Source organism: Paramacrobiotus metropolitanus, unplaced genomic scaffold (assembly GCF_019649055.1).
Source record: "Paramacrobiotus metropolitanus isolate TYO unplaced genomic scaffold, Prichtersi_v1.0 Parri_scaffold0000049, whole genome shotgun sequence".
Taxonomy (NCBI): Eukaryota; Metazoa; Tardigrada; class Eutardigrada; order Parachela; family Macrobiotidae; genus Paramacrobiotus; species Paramacrobiotus metropolitanus.
In genome coordinates this window covers 500,569-512,079 of record NW_026570269.1, presented here as the reverse complement: position 1 = coordinate 512,079, position 11,511 = coordinate 500,569, and the positions used below count along the sequence as shown (strand labels likewise).

At 40.6% G+C, this 11,511-nt stretch overlaps 1 protein-coding gene across 1 annotated transcript; it reads left to right on the top strand.

Moving 5' to 3' along the window:
• The first annotated feature begins 3,178 nt into the window (after window positions 1-3,178).
• LOC129591952 (T-box protein 12-like) lies at window positions 3,179-11,042 on the top strand. Its single transcript, XM_055487849.1, has 7 exons — window positions 3,179-4,445; window positions 4,517-4,775; window positions 7,678-7,951; window positions 8,011-8,148; window positions 8,236-8,274; window positions 8,619-8,698; window positions 10,342-11,042. The coding sequence occupies exons 1-7, from the start codon at window positions 4,328-4,330 to the stop codon at window positions 10,787-10,789; spliced, it is 1,356 nt and encodes a 451-aa protein (XP_055343824.1). The 5' UTR covers window positions 3,179-4,327; the 3' UTR covers window positions 10,790-11,042.
• Window positions 11,043-11,511: the final 469 nt, after the last annotated feature.

Genomic DNA, 11,511 nt, shown 5'->3' with positions numbered 1-11,511 from the left:
ATGTTCATGACCCTGTTCGGGGTGGTATAATCGTATAAATTCTTCATGTTTTGCACATCTGTCCTCATAAATTTGCACTGCGGGATGCATTATGACCCTATAACAGAGCATTCTCCAGACCCTTGTATTATATTAATTGTACTTCTACGATGCTTCTACGGTTAACGTTGAACAGAACTATCTATAGTTAATAGTTCTATACAATATCTTGCTTGAGTTATAAGGAGTGGAACATAAATTTAGTTAAAACTTTAATGAATCAGTTTTGTTGTAATGTTTACAATTGTTATCTTTGTTTCGGGTGTCTCAGACTCCATTGTTTAAAATTGTTAGCTTTGTTTCATCTCGACTCCATCGTTTCATTCTGATAAAAGCCGTCGCAAGTTGAAATTGCTGTATTTTATACAGTTGAAATTTTTCACAAATTCCGCATTGCTGGAGTTTTCCCTCTGTGTTTAACATAATTTGGAAATATTCAAGCACGAAAGCAGCTTCTGCCACAGTTATATTAAAGGCCAAAAACTACTTACATGCCGGTCATATACTGCATAGTGACACAAACCCAGGAACACTAATTCGTAGGGCGGTAATGTAAATCAGTCCTTAACACAAATTGAATACTTAAATGTAAATGCAGGAACTGATAGTTTTCTGACACTGGAACTTGATTAAGAATTTAAGATACAATTGTTAAGATAAATTTTTCCCCGAGCTGGTAAACATCACACTGGAAACAAAACTGGAATAACTTTTAACTACACATATACTGTAACGGCTAACGAATAAATTATATTGCAGTTTCCAAATATTCTCACTCGTGCTATTCCACGTGCTTGCTTGTCCCGCAGTGCATTAATCATTTTGTAACGTAATAACTGGTTTAGTTCAACTGAAACATAACATTATCGCTCATTACGATACGTTTGTGAATGGTTGGAATTTATAATTTGTACATGTAAATCACTGTCAATGAGAAAAGCGCCCATGGTCAGAGACATGATGACCACCCAACAGCAGCCATCAAAGTGTGCGCTGCATGCATGTATCGAATATTTCTACTTGGCGCATACGCGATTAATTTGTAGTTCCAAGATATCATCAAATTTTTCGGATTTTTACTTTATGTTCAGCATCTTCCGCATGCCATTAGATTACTTGATTTCACGACTAGCACTCCATTAAGGAATAATTAACTGTTCTGTTTTGTATAGGGTACAGCTGAGGACGATTAACTATCGCACCGGTGGCGCACATCACTAAGCTATTGTTTAGTAAAGTGTAGCATAACCAAAGTAAACATGTCAGTGAAAGATTTCTCATGCATGAGCGGGACCGCACACAGCTTCCTTTTGCTTAGTCGATTTGATTAAAGCGTAAACGAATTAATTAAAGAGACCGAATGCCAGGGAAAACCTGTTAATCATCAATGAGCTTGTTGACTTTCCTGCCTGACACCTCGGGATACTGATACCCGAGCCTCGGTTGATAATCACTACTATCAATTAACAGACTGTCGCACTGTCACATCGCCGAAAGATACCGAAACAGGACACGCACAACAGCCTGGTGACCTTAATTGTCCTAATTAATGCAGCCTGTAAAAAAACTGCTTCCCTGGTGTTTCACGCTGGTATTCCCATATGAGATGTCGACTGATGAATGTTGTTCAGTTCTTAATCTGCTATAATCTGAACGTGTAATATTACTGTAATCGTTTTATATGTACCGTACAGTGCACGCCTTACAATTAATTACGCTTGGCCGAATGAAACTCGAAAATTTCTATAAGGGATATTCAAAATTTTAAACTGAAGTACTTTACACGCAGCCTTCTAAACGCAGGTTAGGCAGCTAACGTAAGAGAGTTTTACACGGCATTGCAGCCTTGCAGCCATGGTAGAAGAAAATGCATTAACTTTCCGGTAAACCTCAAATCATCGCAGTCACCACAACCTACTTGTACAATGTAACGTCATTAGATCGGATTCTGGTCTTATTATTTTTGCCCGGAGCATGACATAAATGTGAAATGTACGTACCGACAAGGATGTACCGAGGGGTCTGCCACTACCTGAATCTGCAGAATGAATTTTCAGATGGCCAAATAGTTATATAATTATACTTTAGGACTTCATAAAGAAATAAATTATGTTTCTCACGTTTGTCTGGTTGGAATTCTCAATTTCAAAATCTTTCGTCTCCGAAAACGACGGGCGTGGATGCCGGCACACTTTTCATTTTATCTTCTGACAACATGGTCCGACTCGGATACCACAAATAATATTCTGGCCCACAATATACCAACACGAGTACGGAATCGCGCACACAGCACAGAGATTCACATAAAATTTTTATTTTTTAAACAACAATGTCAATTTGTTCATAAGCATATGCATGTATTAACAATAATTTCCCAGAATTGCAATTCACAACACTGATCATGAACAACAGAGATCGCTCGCAATTATATCAACTTACAGTACATGGCCGCAAAACCGGGCTGGAAAACTCAGATGTGATATTTACAATAAGCACCGATGTGATATTTACAACTTACAACTCAGATGTGATATTTACAATAACTTATTGATATTTACAATTTACAATATTTACAACTGCAATAAGCACCTATTGTACTAATATTGATTTACACACTAAACTTATAAAAAGGTAAATGTACCCGTTGAAACAGTTGGTGATTTGCGAGCAAGCTATCAGGAAATTAAAAATTTTGAGGGTAAAGTTATTAGAGAGACAATAGCTATTTATGCAATTTTCGTGTCCTAGCAGTATCCGTAACAGCAATATGAAGTTAACCCGGAGGCGGTCGTGTAGCAATTAGCGATAATGCCACACAGCGACACAGGTGATGAGGCAGTGTCGTATGTGTGCTAACGTATTTATGTCAAAAGGACATTAACAACGCAACGTTGATTGCCGCTAACGATCTTGTAAATTCTTATACTACTTGCACAATTATCGTCTAATGTCGCTGGAGATTAATATTTCTGTAGCTGCTCTGTTTATTTGCCGGTCTAGCCAATGCAATCGTAAATCGTGCACGTCGACTTTAGTAACTTTACCATAGCTCTCTCTATTTATGCGGTAGGCGTAATTTAATTCGCCAGAGTGTACTTAGAATTGTAAACTTTTCCCTGCGAATTTCGTAAACTAATCCAGTGCACTCGACCGATAGTTCATTCATTTGGTGCAAAATTTCTTGTTACAGAGTTTATGCTGGACTGGATCAAATTATAGGAATATGATGCCGTAAACCGCGCGGCAACAGATCCGACGTAACACATTATCGAGCAACAATTTACCAGACTTTGCACTCGATCCCAACGACACACCTCACTGTCGACAAACAAGAGATCTTTCTTGCACATCCTCGCAGTTATGGGATATTCAATATCGATTCATAACCCCACTTGTCAGTCGCCCATTATTTTTGCATGCTTTCGAGTGCGACGTGTCAAGTACTGGCAAACTAGCAGATACACAGCGAAACGTGAACACATATCAACGTAGTCATATGCATGAGGAGGAGGGAATAAAATCTAACTGACCAATGGCCATCGGTCGGTCCACCTGATTTGCAGGTATTTTTATGGTTCCCGGACCACTGTAGCACATTGGCCATGGAGGCGGTAATTTTGACACATTTACCAATCAGCGGCCGAAACATGATTTCTGCAAGTAATTAACACCTTCACTGAGGACCGGATTTTACAGCACAGTTGGCGGTCGCACTGCCATATTTCTGAATTGTTCCAAGAGGCGAGCGCGCATAACAGCTGACAGTTGCGTTTATTGTATTTCTACGACTTGTCAAGAAACTTGTCGTGCTACTTTACAAGTTGAACTCGATAAACTGCCATCCATAGCGAATTTTTCCTTCACCGATTTTTGAGATTGTGTTATGTGCTGTGTTACACTGGAGCTGGGCAGGAAAAGACAGTTTAACATGATCATCGTTTGACAAGATCGAATCAACTGTGGAGTACGCAAAGAGATCGAGTGCAAAACCCATTTATCTTGATGGTTCCCTTTCCTAACGTTCGTCCTCCACAATATGTGCCCTTTTCTAGCTTAGCACAGCGTTAGCGCTGTTGGCGCTGCTGTTGCCAGTTGTACGCTGTGCATGCCGTGCTGTTTTCAACAAGGTCGTTGAGTGTGGCAAATTTAGCCTGCGGTAGCTATCGACAGCTACTATTTTTTTGCGCCCTTGTCCGCCACAACTCAGCGTAGTTATCTGGTACACGCGCCGACAACAGCCGTACCAATAAAGTATCTTTCGTAATTATTCGACATATCCAATAGCGCAATGGAACCTAATTTTTCGTCAGCACAATTGACCGGTGCCAATCCGAAGCCGAAGAAAAAGGTCACCGACTTCTCCATTAAGGCCATCATGGCTGAACGGGATGAAATTGTCAAAGAAGGTAAATAATATAGCAGAACACAGCCTCTTAAATTTCCATTTTTTGTGGCGTAAAATTGTTATGATTTGCAGTGAAAAGTGAGAAAATCACCGCATTCCGTAAAGTCAAGTCGCCTGTCAGTCCTAAATCGCGAGATTCCATAACACCGCTATCGGTTTCCGAAACCCCAGATACAACAACGTCAGACGATGTTTTGCCATTAGCCACCGTTTTTAAAGAAAAACCTTGCAGTCCGGAACTGGTAAATGTCCAGTGCCATCTGGAAGTTAAAGAATTATGGGAAAGGTTCAATGAGCTCGGCACGGAAATGATTATCACCCGTAGTGGCAGGTATGATTCTTTATAGTCATTGGCACTTATATAATTATGTTACAACCTTATCGCACAATTAATTTCTGTAAAGTTAATTGAGCTGCTAGCCATTGAAGTAATTTTGTTTTTGAAATATACGATTGTTTAATAATATCAGTTACATTATGCCGTGCTATTGCCATGCATATGTGGTATACATGCCTACTATTCGAATTTGAATGTTTAGCTAAGAACTGTTTACATCTTTTGCGCATAAAAGCGTTGTACGTGTTTATTATTCAGGTTGACGATAGCTGCAGGTGCAGATCGTTAAGGTGTAATTTGTGAATTGCTGACTGATTTTTTTCTCGTTTGCCGTTTATGGATCAATACGTCCTCAACATATTTTCGGTTGCAATAATTGAGCTTTGACAAACAAACATGCAACACGCGGGCAACAAAGTGTCGAAGTTTGATGAAAAAACACATTGTTAACGCCCGCCTGCACACAGGACAGCATAAACTAGTAGAAATGTCATTTCTATTGAGTCGGACGCAATTCGGATGGGTCCGACAAGGAAATTATTTATTCAAGCGTGAAATGATAGTTCAATCGACAAAGCGCCGAGCGCAACACATACTCGTATAAACGCGTTAAGCGGGCGCGCGCTGCTTTGTCCCAAATGGTACTGCATGTATAATACAGTAGCCTTGTGCACATTGTGCCGTGCTGCCGCTGACAGTGAGCTTGATTTGACATTATCAAAAATTAATCGTTTAAATATGGATAATGTGATGGTAGTAATATGCATTGAATGCCCATTGGCAAGCCACTCCATTCCCGGGAGATGATCCAGTGAAAAGCGGGTGTAATCTGGGAAAGTGCATCCTCCTTCATCGTCCGGATGTATTATTCAACCACACAGACCAGAGTTACGTATACAGGCGGTGTGTGTGCGCGGGCAGTGATAAGTGTGACAGTCAGTGGAATTGTTTGGGTAGCAGTTAGCAATGCAATAGGCCAACCTTATCAAATTATCCCCATCCACTGGATTAAGTCTAGCAATTCAGCCCCGGCCACAATTATTTCCATAACAGCGCATTAGCGGGGTGGTTGTGTGTTGTGGTTGTGGCATAAAGGGGACATTCATGCTACACAACACCGTTATGCCATGACGGTTATTTCGTTATTGTCCACAAGGCAGCATAATGTGAATAAAGCCCCTATTGACTAACTGACACCGCATTGACTTCCGCCCTTTTGTTCACATGGACTCACTAGTGATGGCACAAGAGCAAAGGGATCACACTCGGTTGCGCTCCAGGAGACACTTGTTCGTCTGACATTGCATACAAATTAGTTGCGATGAAAAATTATCACTAACGATCGCCACTTACTCCCAAGGGGCTTAAATGGGAATACAGCGGGAAGCCCAAGTTCTGCATCTAATAAACACGGCTTTTTAACGACTAGACAAAAGCAGTACCAGTACATCCTGTAAATATGTAGACGAGTTAGAATGTTTTCTTCCCGCTTGGTTTGACCTTTAGTAAGGGGCCTTTAGTAAGGTGCTTGAAGGTTTATTCATGAGCACTGGCATATATAAAACGTTTCGTAATACAAGATCACGGTGATATGTAGATGCGTCTAATTCTGTGGAGTATTTGGAGACTAAAAAATGCACCAGAATATCTAATGAAGATTGATTAAGAGGGACGCTGGTTTGCGTGGCCAACTTGCTTTGGAACAATCCCGAACAGTTTGTGTAATCAGATCATTGCGTAAATCGCCAAAGAGGTTTGTGATGAAATCGAACGTCTAATTGATCATCGACAAACTCATCGCGATATCGCCACAAATGCACTGACGACTTTGCGTCCCAAATGCATTTGCCGATTTTCATCCATCCACACTGCAGGGTTTCCGTCAGCATGAGTTGGCTGAAAATGAGTGACTGCATTCCAACGAGAAAATAATGACATAGCGCTTCAGGACTTATACAGTCAGCCTAGGAAAAAAATACGTGTAAAAGAAACACTACGCATTATGCTATACGAAATACGAATACGTGGGCAAGATTTGTCAGCCAGTATAGCTAATGAGAGTCAGAAGATAAGTATGCATGCTATTTCGCTTGTCGACGGTGAATGGCAAATGTACAAAAAACTTTGTTTTGAAAAATACGGATTATGTAAAATTCTGGATTGATTTGCGCATTGTGGCGACGCACAACAGCTACGATAACTTACTTGTGTAAACATTTAAAACGACTTCCTATAATAATATGTATAAAGTATGTTCACTGCTACTATGTTGTGTCATAACTCGTAAGTCAGAATGTTCGAGTATTTTCTCTTAAACATATCGCCTATGCATGTAACCTTTTGAAATGCGCAGCGTGGGGCGATAGGACGTCAATAGCACGACAGAAGCCGGTATTTAAGTGGCAGGATAGTGGTGCATATAGTTTGACTTGCTGCTTTGACAGTGGCATTTCCACTTTGTTAACACAATACCAGTGTCCACCCTTTGTGGTGTGAGTGGTAAATACGGAATTTTACTCGTAAGACATAAGTAATTCAAATAATCATTTACACGTTGACCAGTAATATTTCATGCATACCTTGTCAGCCTCTTTTCCACAAGCTGTAATTACCGGTGCTTGTGTCTGACCTTTAAGTTTGCAACGGAATAAATGCACGCAATATAATATATTGATTGCGCGTTAAAACTGGTTGTTCTGCAGCAGCCTAACATTATGAACCGTATGCTTTGGAAAACTTCACAGAATGATGCTATGAGCGCCATGGAAGTTAGTGTGAACTGTGAACAACTTTTGCGAAAACGAAAGTTTACTCGACAACAAACCGCAACTTCAAACTGTCTGTGGTGGCACGAGACTAATAACAATTAACAAGTTTCCTATTTTGTTATTTGCAGGCGTATGTTTCCTACAATTCGCGTCTCCTTTTCCGGTTTGGACTGCAAAGCAACATACATGGTACTCATGGATATCGTTACCGTAGACAATAAACGCTACCGCTATGCATATCACCGTTCCTCCTGGCTGGTGGCCGGAAAAGGTGATCCAGCACATCACAGCAAATTATACCCGCACCCGGATGCTCCTTTTCTTGGTGAACAGCTTCGTAAACAAATTATCACGTTCGAGAAAGTCAAGCTGACCAACACGGAAGTTAACAAACCCGGCTACGTAAGTGCAAGTACAGCGCAATTTTGGGAAATGATCAGCTTTATTGTCTATGTTTTCAGATTGTACTAAATTCCATGCACAGATACCAACCTCGAATCCATTTAGTCATGATGAAGGGCGAAGACGATTTAGTCAAATCCTTAAAAACTTACGATGATCTCCAATTATGCGCTCATAAGACATTTGTTTTTCCCGAGGTGAGCTATATCATGTAATTTATTCATACTCGTGCATTTACTCTTTACGAGCAAAACACCGATTCTAATCGAAATATTTTTTTGCAGTGTGCATTTTATTCCGTTACCGCCTATCAAAACCAACTGGTAAGTTAGCATTTTTTCATTTCTAATAATATCTTGTAATACCGTATTTTCCGTGGCATACCGAATATATCACACTGTTATCTTAAGGGCATACTGTAAGCGCATGAAGCATTTGCACGTTAACAATTGTGGAAATATAATTTTACGAAACCCCCCATTGCACGACATCACTCTAATACAGTTGAAATGATTTTTACCGCTCTTCGTGCATATGGCCTGGGTTGGCGACACGGCGCCTTTGCGTCATTAGCGGCCGGCACATTTGCGTCGCTATCCCCCCGTGTCGTTTTATTATGTATCCACCACTGTAAATTTTATGGTTGTTCATTTTAAAATCATTGCAGATCACCAAACTGAAAATAGACTGCAACCCATTCGCTAAAGGATTCCGCGATTCGACTCGCGTGATCACCGATTTGGAACGGTAAGAAGGCTGACTTTTGTGTGTCTTTAACGCCCGTGCTGCTCATGATGTGGCATATCATAATCAAAGTATACGATCACATAAATAATGCGGTATAGAGAAAAGCCGTTTGTACCAGTTTGTAATCAGACGCCGCATCGTCAAGTGCAGCGCCTCATTAGGAAGAACGCTGATCATATTTTAAGCTGTGACACAGAACAGTTATGCGTGGCTAATTGTCCGACGGATAAATGTTATCATTTCTTCATGATCACATTGCCGGCTTTCACACTGGCTGTGCGTACACAAACGGATTATTCAAATTGTGACAGTTTAGAATAATATTTGGGGTTGGTCAGATTTTGAGTGATGATCCACGGTTAGCGAGCAGCTCTGGGCCGCAAATTACAACGGTTTGCGGCAAATGTGGACGAATCAGCAAATCAAACGAAAACTATTTTTGAAAGCCTTGCATCGGAATAGACACTTCATCTGACATCTTATTACCGCTGCATCTTTGACGCACCTTTTGAAAGTGTCGCTTTTAACAAGAAAACGTCGAGATACTCTAATTGTACGATAACACTACACTAGTAGCAAGAATAAATGGAAATTTGTAAAAAGCGATTGATTCTGCTGTACACATCGTATGCATTGTATTACTTCAGTAGGCGCCAGAATACTTACAAGTTACAAGTATTGTACATGACAACAAATTGCTAGAATCTGATATACAGAACATAAGATGCATTGTATAGACGGCGTAAAAGTGATGCAATTAACGACGTGGAACATCAAGCGATGCGAAGCGTTCAAACTCCGAACCTAAATCACGATAAAACGATCGCACAAGAAGAATCGCATCTTCACCCGCAAATCGGCATGCGCCATATATGGCAAACCGTACAAACCATAGCAATCTCTTCAGTTTGAGAATGCACCAGCAAACAGCCGCTTGTGCGGACGATCATTCGTGTCATACTCCAATACTGGAGCGAGTAATTGGGGGCGTGCTGGACAGGGATGAGAGGGAAAGAGGAATAGCAGGACCACCGAGTCAGTTTGTGACAGACGGATTTGTGAGCCGCACGATAGCTGATTTGATTTTCCTGATTATCGATAGATTTCTCCACCAGACCGCATGCAGGATGATACAGTACATTACAGCGCTTACGATTTAGGCATTTCTACGCTTGACTCTAAAACAGCGATATTAAGTGGATCAGATTCTATGTGTCCGGCGGCAGATATGACCTGATTACGGAGTAATTAGGGTCGATCCTCAAAATATGAGTAATTATTGTCGATTATGTGATGGTACCGTACAAACGATTGGCTCTGCAACGCGCAGCATTCAGTCACCGTAATTTTTCGTGAGCATTTATTACCAAAATTCCAAATTAGCTGCATTTACTTCGTTTCAGTTTAAGATTGCTAATTTCTTCCCTTCTAAGTTTTTTCCCATGACACAGATAACCTTTCTTTTATCGGCGACAAACCGTAGACGAAGTTCCTTTTACAAACTCGTTTGGCGAAACAAAGTTTTACAAACATTTGCGTTTTCACAGTGTGGACGTTTTCGTACGTAACAGAAAAATAGATTTGTAAATCCAAACTTTCTAAATTTTTGGATGAAGCGTATATAAATTGGGGTGTTTTTGAAGGGATTCCTTAAACAACGGCGGTATGCTGCCCGACAGTACCGTATTCCCCTATGGAAACTGCAGCATGTCCCCGAATGAGCCAATGAATGACCTCGACGCCGCGATTTTCTCTCAGAAATTGGCGCAGTTTTCCCGTATGATCCCCGGTGCGGCGTCCGACAGCCAGACCATGCCAATGTATGGCGGCATCAAGCCCTTTCCCATTTCTCCTACCTCGATTCCTCTCGGCATTCTGCAGAAATGGAGTCTAGCGGGGCTGAATGCTGGTTTGACGATGGGTGCTAATTTAGACCAGCGTCACCTCTTTAACAACGGGAATATGTCACCGTCGGATTTCGCCCGGCAGCTGCTCTTTGGCAAGCCAATTCCGGCCGGTCCGTTTTATCCGTTTATTGGCATGGATCATCAGGAACTGGCGCAGAAACTAAAAGAAAATGGGAACTTTTGACCCGATGAATTTCTTACCAAAAATCTTGAATATGCCGTTGTCGATGGCTTTGTGTGCACGTGACTTTTTTCGTAATGTAAATGAGTAAATATGCGTAATAAGCACGAAAACACACCATGTCACCCATATTTTTCGTTACAAACGGTACAATCATGAGCGACCGAAATGGAAGTGCCGGAAAAGTTTTTGCGCTGACTATAGTGACTAGACGCTTTGATAAGACGCATGTGTACGCTCTTTGTTTTTTGAATTCATTAGCTGTTATTTTAAAAGATATAAACTGTACGCTGTACGTATAAGCGGAAGTACCGTACGTGGATTATTACGGTGGATACAACAGACGGACACATAAGTAGAAGTAAAAATATTTGAAATTAATTAAACCACAGATAGAAGGAGTACAAAACTTTTAACCATGAAAAATATACTTAACCTTATTATAACATTGTTTATTTTTGAGCAGTCAAACCCAAGGGCAACACGGTAGAATCGACAAAACAGAAAAAGAACAAAATCGTTATACGGAAAAGAACAGCCGCATCAACGCACTTACTGCAGGAGATTTTAGTATTAGATCGTTAAAAAGAAGATCCAGGTTAATAAAATGAGGGCTATTTAAAGCATTTTCTCCGATCACCGTACAGTTTATTAATTAATTGAATATTATTGTGCGAATTATACCTTTTTATTTTGATTACATATTTCGGTGTTGGCCAAATAAA